General features: G+C 41.7%; 1 protein-coding gene across 2 annotated transcripts in view; it reads left to right on the top strand.

The window, feature by feature from the left end:
• LOC139401824 (zinc finger protein ZFP2-like) overlaps window positions 1-17,866 on the top strand; it is a 28,609-nt gene that overhangs the window by 5,148 nt on the left and 5,595 nt on the right. The window contains exons 3-6 of one of the 2 annotated variants that reach the window (XM_071145805.1): window positions 541-1,979; window positions 13,001-13,010; window positions 13,110-14,278; window positions 15,725-15,726. The exons of the other annotated variant lie outside the window; for it this stretch is intronic. Of the exons in view, the coding sequence (XP_071001906.1) occupies window positions 541-1,979; window positions 13,001-13,010; window positions 13,110-14,278; window positions 15,725-15,726 (2,620 nt within the window). The remainder of the gene's footprint in view (window positions 1-540; window positions 1,980-13,000; window positions 13,011-13,109; window positions 14,279-15,724; window positions 15,727-17,866) is intronic. 2 annotated transcript variants of the gene reach the window in all.

The raw sequence follows: 17,866 nt of genomic DNA on the forward strand, positions 1-17,866 counted from the left end.
AATGGGGTGTGTGGATGAAACTACAATCTGATTCTGCAACTTCTGTTAATTCATTGATAAACCATATATACTCAGTTTATTAGGTACACCAATCTAGTACCGGATCGGGTCAGCCTTTGCCTCCAAAACAGCCTGAATTCTCCGGAGCCTGGACTGCTGCTGACTGGATATTTGCTTTTTTGAGGCACCATTCTTGGTGAACTCTGGACACTGTCGTGTGTGAAAAGTCCAGGAGAGTGTCTGTTTCTGAGATTCTGGATCCGGCGCGCCTGGCACCGGCGATCATACCTCGCTCAGTCGCTTAGGTCACTTTTACCCATTCTGATGTTCAATCAAACAGGAACTTAATGTCTCTGCCTGTCTGTCTGCTTTGTATAGCAAGCCATAGCCACGTGACTCACTGTCTGTAGGAGTGACCTATTTTCATGAACTGGGGAGTGTACCTAATAAACTGTGCACTGAGTGTATAATGATATATTGTTGATGTTTGTTTATGGACCCATATTTCCAAAACTTAGTTATTCAATGTCTGTTTCACAGGGGACTCTCCTAACCGTCGCTCTCTCAGCGGGAGGGACTTATCATCTGGGGAGCTTCAACAACAACATGTTGCTGACGAGGCAGAGAAGAGTGTCTCCCAATCAGAACACCTCAAACACCAGCACAGACGTACAGGGAAGAAATCTCACCACAGCTGCTCTGACTGTGGGAAGAGTTTCACTACACGGAGATCCTTCATAACGCACCTGCGTATTCACACCGGAGAGAAGCCTTATCACTGTGATCAGTGTGGGAAGAGCTTTGCTCGGTCTGGACAGCTGACTACACACCGGGTAACACACACTGGAGAGAAGCCTTATAGCTGTGGTCAGTGTGGAAAGAGCTTCAATCAGCCAGGCAACCTGACAGCACACCAGCTAACACACACGGGAGAGAAGCCTTACAGCTGTGATCAGTGTGGGAAGAGCTTCAATCACTCAGGCAACCTGACAGCACACCAGGTAACACACACTGGAGAGAAGCCTTATAGCTGTGATCAGTGTGGGAAGAGCTTTGCTCGGTCTGGACAGCTGACTACACACCGGGTAACACACACTGGAGAGAAGCCTTATAGCTGTGGTCAGTGTGGAAAGAGCTTCAATCAGTCAGGCAACCTGACAGCACACCAGGTAACACACACGGGAGAGAAGCCTTACAGCTGTGATCAGTGTGGGAAGAGCTTCAATCACTCAGGCAACCTGACAGCACACCAGGTAACACACACGGGAGAGAAGCCTTACAGCTGTGATCAATGTGGGAAGAGGTTTGCTCAAGATTCCAACCTAACTAGACACCAGGTAACACACACAGGAGAAAAGCCTTACAGCTGTGATCAATGTGGGAAGAGGTTTGCTCAAGCTTCCAACCTAACTAGACACCAGGTAACACACACAGGAGAAAAGCCTTACAGCTGTGATCAATGTGGGAAGAGTTTTGCTACATATTACACCTTCAAATATCATCTGAGAATTCATACAGGGGAGAAGCCTTACCCCTGTCTTGATTGTGGGAAACACTTTGCTAGTGCAGGATCCCTAACCATACACCAGAGTGTACACACAGGAGAGAAGCCTTATAGCTGTGATCAGTGTGGGAAGAGCTTTGCTGTAGCTTCCACCTTGAATAAACACCAGCGCATTCACACTGGAGAGAAGCCATATAGCTGTAATCTGTGTGGAAAGAGCTTTGCTGTGGTTTCCACCTTGAATAAACATCAGCGCATACACACTGGAGAGAAGCCATATAGCTGTGATCAGTGTGGGAAGAGCTTTGCTCAATCAGATAAACTAACTATACACCAGCGAACACACACAGGAGAGAAGCCTTATAGCTGTGATCAGTGTGGGAAGAGCTTTGCTCGAGCTTCCACCCTGACTAAACACCAGCGAACACACACTGGAGAGAAGCCTTATAGCTGTGATCAGTGTGGAAAGAGCTTTGCTGAGTCAGGGACCCTGAATTCACACCAGCGAACACACACTAGAGAGAAACCCTATGTCTGTCTATGTGGAAAGAGTTTTACTCATTTAGGGCAAATTAAAAAACACCAGAAATCAAAAACGTGCCATATTTCATCTCCATCCTATACCTGACAGCAGTTATAGATCCCTAAATTAAAGGCTCTATAGAAAACATATCCATCTCCCATTCTTAAACAGTTGACTTAGTCTGATCACCATGGTAACCTCTGTGGAGCATAATATGCAGCTCTGATCTAGGATCAGGTCTCCCCTGTGTCTTTGTAATATCACACATTGGGATCTAAATGGATAAATGTTATCATAGAAAATGTCATATTGTGTGGGGGGGGGGGTATTGATAATTGTATCGTCGTTCATATACTCATGATACTATTATTACATCTCATTATGTAGAATGTTTCAACAATAGGTGTATATTCATGTATTCAATTAATCAATAAATTCAATCCAATATCTTATAAACAAGAGTTCACTTTAATGTTATAGTTTTCTTGTGTGAGCAAGATGGTGCCAACAGGAGGGGTCGCCTCAATTCTAGTCCAGCCGGAAATAACTATTGGATATCAGAGTTACGTCAACTTACCAACAATTCGACCAGGAATACAACTTTCCCGATGTGGATCCTTTGTTCGCACCACCACCCAGGGCATTCGATCTGATTCCAGAGGCCGACCCAAAACAACGTCACCGCAGAAGTGGTAGACGGAGCGGCCTTCTGGTCAGAATTCGGAGGCGTGCACACCACCCACAGCTTCCGAGTATATTACTCACTAAAGTCCAGTCTCTAGACAACAAGGTAGACGAAATTAGGGCAAAGGTTGCTTTCCAGAGAGACATCAGGGACTGTAACATACTCGGTTTCACGGAAATATGGCTCTCTCGGGATATGTTGTCGGAGTCCGTACAGCCACCGGGATTCTTTATGCGTCACGCTAACAGAAATAAACATCTCTGGGAAGATGAAGGGCAGGTTGGTTGTTTCATGATTAACGACTCATGGTGTAATCGTAACAACATACAAGAACTCAAGTCCGTTTGTTCACCTGACCTAGAATTCCTCACAATCAAATGCCAACCGTTTTATCTCCCAAGATAATTCTCGTCTGTTATTGTCACCTCCATGTATATCCCCCCTCAAGCCGATACCACGACGACCCTCAAGGAACTTCACTGGATTCTTTGCAAACTGGAAACGATATATCCTAAGGCTGCATTTATTGTAGCTGTGTATTTCAATTAACAAAGCAAATTTGAGAACACGGCTACCTAAATTCTATCAGCATATTGATTGTAGCACTCGTGAGGGCAATACACTGGATCACTGCTACTCTAACTTCCGCGATGCATACAAGGCCCTCCCCTGCCCTCCGTTCGGCAAATCTGACCACGACTCCATTTTGCTCCTGCCTTCCTAAAGGCAGAAACTCAAACAGGATGTATCTCCTGACGAGGACTATTCAACGCTGGTCTGACCAAGCGTAACTCACGCTTCAACATTGTTTTGATCGCGTGGACTGGGACATGTACCAGGTAGCCTCAGAAAATAATATTGATTTATACGCTGATTCGGTGAGTGAGTTTATAAGGAAGTGCATTGGAGATGTTGTACCTACTGTGACTATTAAAACCTACCCCAACCAGAAACCGTAGATAGATGGCAGCAGGTTCTGAAATTAACACCCGCCAAGCGCCAAATGTGGGTAGATTTTTCATTTGGCGAGTAAATCTCAGAATGTTATCCGCCACACTTGCGGGTAAATGTTTGTATCAAAATAGTAATGTAATCAAATCTGGCATGATGGCTCAAGGGAATTACTCATGTTTGCCAGCCTACCACAGACCGTCTCTAGTGCTCTTAGTTTCGCGGCACTGTTTACCACACGGTACATCAGCTACTCGACATCGCTCACTTGCCACGGGTCTGCTGCTAGCATAATAGCTATTATGTGTCGACATTTACCTGGAGTGAGCCAACCTTTTGAAACAAAAACCCACTGACGAAAAGGAGGACGAATCACAGAAAGTTTTGTGAGAAATGAAGGTTTGGAGATAAAGGTGTTTCAAGAGGCTGGCTACAGTAAGATGCGGAGACTGTGGTGATGAATTGTTCTGTGTGCCACCAGTATGCTGAAGATAAAAGCAGAAACAACTCATTTGTTATCAGAAATGAAATGATGAAGCTGGAGAACATTTGTGACCATGAACACAGCAATGTCACATTGCCTGCGTGCCGAGTGTCCCAGGCTCAATCAGAGACTCCTCTTGACACCCTCTGTGACGGCAATAATGGCAATGTCAGAGCAGACCAGCACGAAGATGAAGATACTGTTTAGGACTGTACATGCCATTGGCAAGAAGATGAGACCACTTTCTGACTTTGAGTGGATGTGCGAGTAAGTGAAAGTTGTTACTCTTGTAGCTAGACTAGTACTTTGTAGCTAGATTTTTCAAGTCTATTTATCAGACGTGGTCCAGTATTGTAGGTTATTTCTCAGTTATTGATAAGCTTTGGTTCATCTCAAAATAGTGTATAAATAACCAAATTATAGGCCTACTGATTTTTTTTATTTTACTAGGCAAGTCAGTTAAGAACAAATTCTTATTTTCAATGACGGCCTAGGAACAGTGGGTTAACTGCCTTGTTCAGGGGCAGAACGACAGATTTTGTACCTTGTCAGCTCGGGGATTTCAACTTGCATAATTGTATTTTACCATTGTTGTTGCCCTGTTTGGACATCTATGTGCTCTTATTCATTGTCTCTGCTATGTTTTGTTTCTATCATTGTGTGCCCACTTTTTACAGCATTGTATTCAACATAATAATACCGGCCTCCCGGGTGGCGCAGTGGTTAAGGGCGCCAGCTAGCAGCGCCAGCTGTGCCATCAGAGTCCCTGGGTTCGCGCCCAGGCTCTGTCGTAACCGGCCGCGACCGGGAGGTCCGTGGGGCGACGCACAATTGGCCTAGCGTCGTCCGGGTTAGGGAGGGCTTGGTCGGTAGGGATGTCCTTGTCTCATCGCGCACCAGCGACTCCTGTGGGCCGGGCGCAGTGCGCGCTAACCAAGGTTGCCAAGGTTGCCAGGTGAACGGTGTATCCTCCGGTGCGGCTGGCTTCCGGGTTGGAGGCGCGCTGTGTTAAGAAGCAGTGCGGCTGGTTGGGTTGTGTATCGGAGGACGCATGACTTTCAACCTTCGTCTCTCCCGAGCCCGTACGGGAGTTGTAGCGAAATTGGGGAGAAAAAAGGGGTAAAATAAAATGTTAAAAAAATACATAATAATACCGCCCCAATAGGTCCACAGACGATACAGACGATACTATCACACCGCTCTGTCCCATCTGAACAAGAGGAATACTAATAAGAATGAACACATTGACTACAGCTCAGCATTCAACCCTCCAGACTCATCATCAACCCCACCCTGTGCAATTGGGTCCTGGACTTCCTGACGGGCCGCCCCCAGGTGGTGAAGGTAGGAAACAACATCTCCACTTCACTAATCCGCAACACACTCAATCCTCTGTAGTCCTGCAATGTGTCTGTAAGGGCACCTACTAGATCCACAGCCCTTGCTAGGTCAAGAGAGCTTGATTGGAGCATGTCAGAAAGACATTTGGCATCACCAAGCACTTTACAAAAGGTAACCAAAAGCCCTATAAAATGTGAATATATCTGAGAATGAAGGCCCCTATTTTCAAGTGTGATATCCTGTAATTTATTAAATTTAATAAATTATACATTGGATAATAATTTCCATGAGGTCAAGGCAAGAACTATGCATTCTATGTAATAACTTTTAGATTTATAATGTAATAAAACTGGTACAGTTGAAGTCGTAAGTTTACATACACTTAGGTTGGAGTCATTAATTAAAACTTCTTAGGGTTAGCCCCTTTTTTTCAATTTTTGCCAAAATGACATACCCAAATCTAACTGCCTGTAGCAGTAATATGCATATTCTTGGTACCATTTGAAAGGAAACACTGAACTTTGTGGAAATGTGAATTGAATGTATGAGAATATATCACAATAGATCTGATAGAAGAAAATGCTAAGAAAAAAACAACCTGTTTTTTTTCTACCACCATCTTTGAAATGCAAGAGAAAGGTCCCAGTTCTACCCATCACTCTGGTTGTAATTCTGATGGTGTCCACAAGATGGAAGCAGTGTGTGCGCACATTTTCAGACGGATAACTTGACGTTTGAGCGTTCTACATGACATTTAGTGTGAAGTCACCCAGGTACATTTGTGCAAATCTTGAAGGAGACGTTTGCATTCATAATACATAATTTTGCAAGAATATCATCAAATCTGTATACTTTAACTTTGATTTAGCTTTTCCATTATTAGTAGCCATATTATTAATTCAACATTTTGCAAAACAACCAGTTTTCATAACTCTGAATATTCTTGTAGTTTTTGTCCAAAAGGAAAAGGCATGCTGTCACAAAAGGTTAGCACCTACATTTTGTGACAGACAGACACAGGGTTTCCGGATACTCCCGTAATCTAGCTAGCTTTGTTTGACCCCTTTTGGTGCTTATTTGACAAAGATACAATTGTAAATGCTGGTGTTCCTAGCTCCAACAGTGCAGTAATATCTAACAATACACCCGTCTAAAAGTAAAATCATGGAATTATTGACATGTACACACCTGTACAATCACTCTCTCACACACACACACCTGTACAATCACTCTCTCACACACACACACACACCTGTACAATCACTCTCTCTCTCACACACACACACACACACACACACACACACACACACCTGTACAATCACTCTCTCTCTCACACACACACACACCTGTACAATCACTCTCTCTCACACACACACACACACACACCTGTACAATCACTCTCTCTCACACACACACACACACACACACTTGGGTAATACAAGTTATTTTGCTGGTAGGGGAATAACCTGCGTGTGAATGTAATAATGTGTGTTATCTGTGATGGTTTTGTTTGTCTTGTTTAGTTTATTAATCATTGTACCTAAACTGTATGTATAGACATGTATACGTAGGGCCCAGCTGTAAAAGAGGTCTGTCCGTGTTCCTTGTTGAAATAAAGTTATAATAATACACATTGATTAAAAAAATTAACAGAATTTATTTGTAGACCTTGTTGTCAATGAGCCAGGGGGCTTGTTCAGGCTCACTTGGGGTGACAATGTATATGTTCCTAAAGTGTAAAATGTGTTCTATCATTGCAGCAATGGTACCTTTCTGTGTGTTTATCACTATTTCTATTCATCCCTCCATCCCTTTCAGTTTTCCCATAGGGTAAAACCCCTATGACAACGTCAGCATACAGTACATCAGGTTATTACTCATGTTTACCCTTTAATCATATATCATTGGGAATATTAGATTCATAGCTGTCCATCAGACACATCTTCAGAATGTTCAGATTGACAGAAAGTTGATATTTGACCTCTAGGAAATATATCAGAATTACCTGTCATTGCTTTAAAAAGAAAATTATACATTTTTAACTTTGTTTGACATGTGGTTCTGAAACATCGTAAAAATGACCTTTAAAAAAATGCCTTGCCTCAGGCGGGGAGAACCCTCGACTGGACCCCCACCCCATAATGGGCTACCACCTCCACCCCGACCACCACTCCTCAGAGAGGTCACTACATGTCTTAGAGGACTCTGATGTCAACGTCAGAAGACTGTACGAGTGAAAAATATTTTCAGATAGAAACATAAAATAGACAAACATACTTTGAAAATGTAATGTGTTGTCGGTTGGATGACACAGGACCAAAATACACATTAGGAAAAGGTGAAGATCATTGCCTTGCATCAGCATTTGAGAATAAATATAGCTGACTATACTGATCAAGTCACCTTGTCTGAGAGAGAGTTACATGGAAATCAAAATGTCTCCCCAGGGTAAGCCTATGGGAAATCCCCTATGGGAAAAATGAATGGTGGAAAACAGTTGGAACCATTTCCCTGTTCGAGCACTAGGTTTTATGGGTATTATGACGAGTACACTGTGGGGCTCTAAGGAGAGAAATAGCAATAGGTACTAATTTTGCCATGGTTCATTGGACAAAGCCTATGGGGAAAATGTAATGGCGTTTATGTAGGGTGTTTGGATAAATGCCGAAAATATGGACCGTTGTAAACACAGGTTTAGGAGATCTTATACATTTTGTTCTACAATATTTATCAGCTAACGTCACTTCTTGTTAATTTTGAAGAATTTGTAACAAAAAAAGCACAGAAGGCTTCATAATTCATAAACTTCATATTAACTGACTGCTATTATCTCATAGAACAAAACGTATAAGATCTCAAGCCTGTGCTTATCTTATTTTCGGTATTTATTCCAAAACAAAACATTTTCCCCATTGGGATGGATGAACGAGCCAAATGTATCTCATTTCCGAGTTTCAAGACTACAAGCTGGCGAGCTCGTATAGCTCGACATTGAAATGATTGGTTGACGGTAAGTGGGGGCGGTACTTCCTGTATAAACACAAACTCCCTTCCTTAACTACTTCCTTCCAGCAGTGTGTATCAGGGAGATTCCTAGATGTGAGAAGTGTGCAGGAGGACCTGAGAGAAAGGAATGTGTAGTATTGATGTAAAAAGTTGTGTGTATAAACTGTAGGGGTACACATGGTGCTGGAGATCAGATGTGTCCGGTGAGAGAAAGACAGATTGAGGTTACCAGGATCACAGTAGTGCAGAAGGTGTTGTATGCTGAGGCAGGGAAGAGAGTAGTAGAGGAAGATGGGTCCAGGGTGAAGGATCCTGAGAGGATCTCTGTGATTAGGCCGAGGTCAATAGAGAGTGACAGGAATAACATGCTTCAGTAAGTTTTGGCCAAGTTCATGGCCATGGTTGTCAACAGTACCACAGTAATAGAGTGTAAATCACAGTGGATAGATGATGTGGTGGCAGCTGTTGAGAAGTACTTGGGTGTACAATATTTTACTGCAGAGTTACAAGGTGTTTTGAAGGATAATATCCTGTCCTCCTAGGATGCTGGCCTGGTGTTGAATCAGAGGGCCAAAGTAGTGGAATATTGATGAGGTTTTAATGGGTGTTTGGTTAGTTGGTTTTTCACAGTGTTATGAACTAATACTACAGAATAGTAGGCTGATACACAGCCAATACACTAGGTGGGGGCGTGCACCTATAATCATTGTTTTGCTGACCGCCATAACACTAAAGAAGAAGACCACTTCCTTCTCAACATCTCTGGATCTGGTCTGTAAAGCGGAAGAATTATAAATCAATCCAATTTTATTGGTCACATACTTGTGTTTAGCAGATGTTATAGCGGGTGTAGCGAAAGGCTTGTAACACACTGACTACTTCGGAGGTTGCATTGCTGTAAATGCTGCATGGTTCGCAGCATGTATAGCTGTAATTTGTCTGATATTTTTTTAGGCTACACTTACTGGGCCTCAGACAATTAAAAATATCTGGAATCTCGGAAGAGGATGTTGTTCCAACAGACTGGGGTAGAGGTAGACTATAACGGATGTTAGAGTTGCGTCAATCGAATCTGGTATCAGGATAAATATGACAATGAGTCACCGATTGTATACTATGTACTTTTTATTAGCTAAGCAATAAGTGGTATATGCAATTTTCGTATATACGGGCTCTCTGTCACACCTCGCAGGGCAAACAGACAACTGACTTGTTCCTGACAAAGTTATTATAATATACTCTGACAGAAGTAGTTCCTGCTTCCGTGCCGGCCTCTCAGAGTAGAGACTGGGCGTGGTTTAAACTCACCCAGCCTATCGTAGATTGTTGGCGCAGAGCTGGTCCCAGCCCCCTAGGGCTCCAGCGGTCAGTCGTTGTAGTTGTGTAGAATATTCAGTTATCAGGCACCTGGCACCTGTTATCTAACAAAAGACCGTTTGTCTCGCAACACTACGTTCTGAATGTGCCCCCCCCCCCCCCCCCCCCCCCCCAACTCATTGCACAGGTCCTGTCTTCATGTTATTCTGTATTTTTCCATCAAGAGAAAAGGCCATGGCCCTGAAACTGTTAACAATGTCTCAAGTCAGCTATGTTGCATAACACACACACCCACACAAGCCAACAGCAGATAATATTCCACCACATATGATATGGTAACGGGCTATAGTGTATAACGCAGAACCTCACACAGACAACAGGATTGTTGGTGGTGTTGAACGTTTTATTGACTTTAATAGATTCAAATCTTATCCAGGATCTTTCTGAAGTAAGATTAGGCTACATCAGACATATATTTGTCACAACGTAAGTCGAGTGTTGATATTTATATTAACGTTTGCTCTGGTCTAGCTTTATCTGAACGCGGTAACAAAGAAAGTAACTAGTGTAGGCTAGCTACAGATTTACTGTCACGTTTTTTATTTGAAGAAACGCTGAAGAAAGAAAGGCTTCAACGATGGTTCAGGTAAGTTATGTCGACTTACTAACAGTTTTCCTACTGTGGTGTATAACATGTCTAGTTTAATCATCTTTGATCTTCCATATCCATTCGTTCCATTTGAACAGCTGGTCAAAATAAACAATGGTGGTAATAAACACGTGGGATATTTTGTCCTTCATCAAAGTAGCCTACTATCCTAAAGCACACAGATTGATACAAGACAATGCGCAACGAGCAGGTCAAGTCAGAACCATGGAGAAATAATTAATTGCAAAGTTACAACTTGCGGTAGCGGTGTGTAGGTAAAAATCACCTGGGAAGAAAGCCAGAAAAATAGCCATATTACATGTTATAATAATTGCGTTGTTATAACCTGTTAGTTCATATGCCTTGACTCAGCTGAGACAAGAAGACAGTGGCAGAATACATTCAACCAGACCTTTGTTACATCATAAAACTAGAGAGCAACATCTGTCCTGTTAAGTTCACAAGAAATGTTGCATGTAACAGTTACATGACCTTCAGAATGGTCGAGCAAGTGAATGTTTTCTGAATACTAAACAGCTATTGATTTAGAGTTACCGCAAGTCGAAAAGGAAACAGGTGCTTCCTCCACTGTTCAAGCACCATTTCAACTTCAACATCATCTAATTTAGTGACAACTAAAAGATACCAAAAACCAGGGGTGCAACTTTCACTGGGATTGAGTGTATCTGCAGGAACAGTCGCACCCATGGCCCTCACGCTAGCTCCACTTCTACCTACATAATATGTTAAGGAATCCCTAGTTATCTTTCCTTCCTCCCTAACTGTGCACTTGTTCACTTCCCTTCACTGATTTGAAAGGAAATGGCTGTTATAAAACATATGGTGGATTCTCCCACTATCACATGACTCCACCAATCAAATACTGTTTTTTTCTCTCTTTGGTACAATTTTCATAAGTATGTTGTAGATTTTCGTAAATTTAAGTACAACGATGTTCATGTCATTTGTTAACCATCATTTAATCAAACTGCTAAAATCTGAATTACGTAAGCAAAATTATAAAGTGTCAAGTTTACGTACAGTATTAAAAAATATGAAATCAGAAATGATGTAGTGTACAATGTACTGCTGAAATACTTGGGTGGTAAATTACAGTTCATTACACTCATGTTCTGAATGTTGACGGTTTTAAATGTGGATGCTGTTACAGTAATAAGACAAGTGAATCTTGAGCAATGTTACATGGGGCAGAAATTGCACCAGGCTACACAATACCTTTTTACTGCAGGCTTCTGCTACATGTTACAATACCCCCATATCTGATGGTTTCTTCTATGTATGTCCTGTATAAGGATACTGAAACTATGAGACTGACATTTTTCTCAACATGCTCCAAGTGGGATAACTAGCAGCAGTAGTTCTGGTGTTTAGGTTTTTCATCACTGGTTATTTGAACAACATGATTTAGCAGGTGTTACCATCTTTCACACGTTGGAAGGGGAGGCGACATCTACATCTTGAAAGAGGGGGTGGAGCTTTTCGTTTCTGTTCTGCTCTTTGTTCTACCATCAAGTTTTATACGTTTTTAAATTTTGTAAAAAATATTCCAATTCTATTTTGAAAAATTTGCCAAAGTGAAATATACAAGACATTTGTGGAAACTAGTGAACGGTTACACACTTCAGGAGAAAGGAGGTATTATAAGGATGCAGCCATCAATCAGAGATTTAGACTAATCAAATGTTTGGTCTAATGATATTCTATGTACAATACTTCCTGTGGTCACCAGGACAGAGCTAGCCCATCCCCCTCCACCCTGCCGGAGTCCCCTGGTCACAACTCTCCTGGTAGCTCCTTACTGCTGGGTCTGAAGAAGGTGTCTGTGAGGCTGGTCGACTGCAGGAAAACACCAGGGTGGAACTGTGAGAGAAGGACAGGAGGATGGAGATCTGATTTCATCAAGTAAGAACAATAGGGTGTGTGGATGAGAACACAATCTGCTTCTGCAACTTCTGTTAATTGATTGATAAACAGTAAACACTCAGTGGCCAGTAAATTGTCGATCCAGTTTTGTGAATGGAGGTGTTCCTAATAAACTGACCATAGTGTATTTATTGAAGAGGGAGGCAGTTAGCCTAGTGGTTAAGGCCAGTAATCGCAAGGTTGCTGGTTTGAATCTCTGAGCCAACAAGGTAAAACCATCTGTCTGCTCTTGGGCAAGGTACTTAACCCTGATTGCTCCTGTAAGTCGCTCTGGATAAGAGCGTCTGCTAAATAACAAATACTTTTTACAAAAATAATACTATATATGGACCTATATTTCCAAAACCTAGTTATTCAATGTCTTTGTTTCACAGGGGACATACACTGTTGTTCTCTCAGCGGGAGGGGCTTTTCATCTGGGGAGCCTCAACAACATCCTGTTGCTGACGAGACAGAGAAGAGTCTCTCCAGATTAGAACACCCCAAGAAACACCAGCAGAGACGTACAGGGAAGAAACCTCACCACTGCTGCTCTGACGGTGGGAAGAGTTTCATATGAATGAAGCCAGAGTGGCTTCATTATTCACTGTGATCAGTGTGGGAAGAGTTTTGCTGCATCTAACACCTTCAAATCTAATGTAAGAATTCATACAGGGGAGAAGCCTTACCCCTGCCTTGATTGTGGGAAAAGCTTTGTTCGTGCAGGAGCCTTAACCATACACCAGCGTGTACACACAGGAGAGAAACCTTATAGTTGTGATCAGTGTGGGAAGAGCTTCAATCAGTCAGGCAGCCTGACTACACACCAGCGTGTACACACAGGAGAGAAACCTTATAGTTGTGATCAGTGTGGGAAGAGCTTCAATCATTCAGGCAACCTGACTACACACCAGCGAACACACACAGGAGAGAAGCCTTATAGTTGTGATCAGTGTGGGAAGAGCTTTGCTGTATCAGAAACACTAACTAGACACCAGCGAATACACACTGGAGAGAAGCCTTATAACTGTGGTCAGTGTGGAAAGAGCTTTGCTGGAGTTTCGTCCCTGACTGCACACCAGCAAACTCACACTGGAAAAAAGCCTTACAGCTGTGGTCAGTGTGGGAAGAGCTTTGTTATAGTTTCCTCCCTGACTACACACCAGCGAACTCACACTGGAGAAAAGCCTTACAGCTGTGGTCAGTGTGGGAAGAGCGTTGCTGTAGCTTCCACCCTGATTACACACCAGCGGACTCACACTGGAGTGAAGCCTTATAGCTGTGATCAGTGTGGGAAGAGCTTTGTTATAGTTTCCTCCCTGACTACACACCAGGTAACACACACTGGAGTGAAGCCTTATGGCTGTGATCAGTGTGGGAAGAGCTTTGCTGCAGCTTCCGCCCTGATTATACACCAGCGAACACACACAGGAGAGAAACCTTATAGCTGTGATCAGTGTGGGAAGAGCTTCAAACATTCAGGCAGCCTGACTACACACCAGCGAACACACACAGGAGTGAAGCCTTATAGCTGTGATCAGTGTGGAAAGAGCTTCAAACATTCAGGCAACCTGACTACACACCAGCGAACACACACAGGAGAGAAGCCTTACAGCTGTGGTCAGTGTGGGAAGAGCTTTGCTGTAGCTTCCACCCTGATTACACACCAGCGGACTCACACTGGAGTGAAGCCTTATAGCTGTTATCAGTGTGGGAAGAGCTTTGCTCTAGCTTCCCACCTGACTGCACACCACAGAATACACACAGGAGAGAAGCCTTATAGTTGTGATCAGTGTGGAAGGGGCTTTTCTCAATCAGTAAACCGGAATATACACCAGCGAACACACACAGCAGAGAAGCCTTATAGCTGTGTTCAGTGTGGAAAGAGCTTTGCTGTATTTTCCTCCCTGTCTACGCACCAGCGAAGACACACTGGAGAGAAGCCTTATAGCTGTGATCAGTGTGGGAAGAGCTTTGCTGCAGGTTCCACCCTGACTAGACACAAAAACTAACTAGACACCAGCGAACACACACTGGAGAGAAACCTTATTAGCTGTGATCATTGTGGAAAGAGCTTTAATCAGTCAGTGGCCCTGAAATCACACAAGCAAACACACACTGGTGAGAAAGAAGCCTTATATCTGTGATCAGTGTGAGAAGCGTTTCAGTCAGTTATGGACCCTTTATTCACACCAGTGAAGCTCTGTTTATTTAGGGCCAATGAGAAAGAAACAGAAAGCACAAACTTGCTGTAATTAGATAACCTGAATTCACACCAGCGAATACACGCTGGAGAGAAGCCTTATAGCTGTGTTTCATCTCCCTCCTTTCTGGCACAGTTTCCAGATCCCTAAATAAAGGATAAAATCAAATGTATTTATATAGCCCTTCTTACATCAGCTGATATCTCAAAGTGCTGTACAGAAACCCAGCCTAAAACCCCAAACAGCAAGCAATGCAGGATCAGTAGAAAACATCTAGTAAACAGTACATATCCATCTCCCATTCTTAAACAGTTGCCTCAGTCTGATCACCATGGTAACCTCTGTGCAGCATAATATGCAGCTCTGATCTAGGATCAGGTCTCCCTTGTGTCTATGTAATATCACACATTGATCTAAATGGATAAATGTTATCATAGGAAATGTTATAGGGAACTTGTGTGTGTGTGGGGGGGGGGGGGGGTAATTGTATCTTCTTTCATGTACTCATGATAATACTATTATTAAATGTCATTATGTAGAATAATATTTCAACAATAGGTTTATATTCATTTATTAAATTGATCAATACATTCAACCAATTATCTTCTAAACAAGAAGTTATCACTTAAATGGTGTATTTTATAAATCTGTATTGATTAAAATGATCCTAAATCTAATCCATAATATATTGGATAATTATTTCCATGAGTTCAAGACAAGATCTATGCATACTGTGTCTTGTAACAACGGTTAATGTAATAACTTTTAGATTTATAACGTAATAAAACCGGTAAATGTAACATCTTGTTGGTTAATATGATAAAATGTTGTCTAATAACCTTTTCCACTTAATGTAATAAGTTATTGGTATCAGGTTACAACTTTTTTTTATGAATAACGTAATAACTTAAACCGATCATGTAATAACACCTAAACCAATGTTTAATGTGTTACTTCACCAATGTTAATGCACATACCACCCTCCACCAATAACAAACCCACACACACAAACCTATGCCCTTGTACTCGTACACAAACAAGCACACAGTTATAGACACATACATTGATTTAAAAAAAAAAATGAAATAACAATTAATCGGTAGTTCTTATATTCAATGGGGTGGCAGGGTAGCCTAGTGGTTAGAGCGTTGGACGGTTGCAAGTTCAAACCCGCGAGCTGACAAGGTACAAATCTGTCTAACTGCCCCTGAACAGGCAGTTAACCCACTGTTCCTAGGCCGTCATTGAAAATAAGAATTTGTTCTTAACTGACTTGCATGGTTAAATAAAGGAAAAAAATAAATGAGACAGGGGGCTCGGTCGGGCAAGAAGAAGGAGGATTGGGAAACTGCAAATAACAATCTGAACTCTGCCTAGCAGAAACATCTTTGAATTTGCAAATATTAATGATTTGTTTATGTTGTAATAAAGTTAAGGGCGGGGTGAACCATAGTAGGGGAAATAAAGTGAAAACACCATCTTGAGAACTGAGTGTCTTGTTTGTAAATTGCTGTAAGTGTAAACTCCGGGTTGCAAACTATATTAAACAAACTAACCTCTGATTCCTGTGGTCACTTGTGGTCACGCCCACTTGTGGTCACGCCCTATAAAGGAATCTAGCCATGAGCTCATTTGAAAGACAACAGCAAAGAATTTCTCTAATATAAAAACAATACAACCACACGTGGTCTAGAGCTTAAAATATACAATGTAGGCCTACTGTCACATAAATAATTTACTATCATTCAGGATGATTCTAAAACAGTGAAACATGTTTACAGTACAGTTTAAATAGATTCATGATATAATACAAAAGTATTTTCTAGGATAATGACTCCCTAAACTGCCTCACCCACTTGAAGAGAGGTGTTGATGACTATATACAGTAGGTGGCGGCACCTTTTAAACACCACAGAAGAAGCCGGAAAGCATCAACAGGAAGTACTTTGTTACCATCCTCTATCTAGTTTTCAAACCAAACACATTTCCACATCCTTTTCCAGAATGTTTCTAATGTAAGATTAGTCTAAATGAGACTTTCATTTGTCACAACTTAAATGGAGTTTTGATATTTATAAAGTTGTGGTCGAGCTATTCTTTATCTGAACGCTGTGACTAAGAAAGTAACTGTAGCATACACATTTAGTGTCGTTTTTTAATTTTTTTTAGAAAGAATACAGTAACTTTAGCTTCCACGATGGATCGGGTAAGTTTGGTTGACTTTTATTAATAGTTTACCTATTGTGGTGTTTTAAATGTCTAGGTCCAGTTTTCACGTGTGATCTTCCACATACATGAGTTCGATTTGAACAGCAGGAGAAAAGAAACCATGGTGGTAATTTCAGCCAAGTAGCCTACTAGCTCATCGCACACAGATTGATGAAACAAGGCAATGCGCAACAAGCAGGTCAAGTCAGAACCAGGGAGAAATAATTAGGCATCGCCTACACCAATTATGTATCGGTTAACTTCTTTGAACACCTCAAATTGTTTCTTCAGATGTCAGTTCGATCACACAGCGTTTATACACTAATTTGTTGCGCCCAAATAAAGAAAACGACCATTGAAAATAGGTGATTTTTGTTGCTAGGCTACCAGTTACGGTGCTGTTAGCTTGTGTTTGCGCGCGTCTTTATGCGGAAGTAAGACAACAATGATAGCTAGTGTCGAAGAATGATATGGAGTTAATATTAGTCAAATTATTGAGCATATCCTCCGCGAAAATAAGCATCAGAAATTGTCCTTATTTAGCATATCAAGACCCTGAATTGGACCTCAATCTAGAGCTTAAAATATACAATGTAGGCCTACTGTCAGTATTTGTCGTCCTATTGAGAAAATAAGATGTCCACATAGGCCTATCACAGGATATTGAATGATTCCATATCCGCCCATAGGAAATGTCCATGTGTGATATTCAGAGTAATCCCAATATCATATGTCTAAAAGAAAATAGTTTTGATATATCGTTTTTTACATTAGAACTTGAAAAAACATTGGAACAACGACATCTGGATTGTTTTGAAACAGTTGAAGTCGGAAGTTTACATCCACCTTATCCAAATACATTTGAACTCAGTCTTTCACAATTCCTGACATTTAATCCCAGTAAAAATTCCCAGTTTTAGGTCAGTTAGGATCACCACTTTATTTAAGAATGTGAAATTTCAGAATAATAGTAGAGAGAATGATTTATCAGCTTTTATTTATTTTGTCACATTCCAAGTGAGTCAGAAGTTTACATACCCTCAATTAGTATTTGGTAGCATTGCCTTTAAC

Source organism: Oncorhynchus clarkii, unplaced genomic scaffold (assembly GCF_045791955.1).
Source record: "Oncorhynchus clarkii lewisi isolate Uvic-CL-2024 unplaced genomic scaffold, UVic_Ocla_1.0 unplaced_contig_1454_pilon_pilon, whole genome shotgun sequence".
In the NCBI taxonomy this organism is placed as follows: Eukaryota; Metazoa; Chordata; class Actinopteri; order Salmoniformes; family Salmonidae; genus Oncorhynchus; species Oncorhynchus clarkii.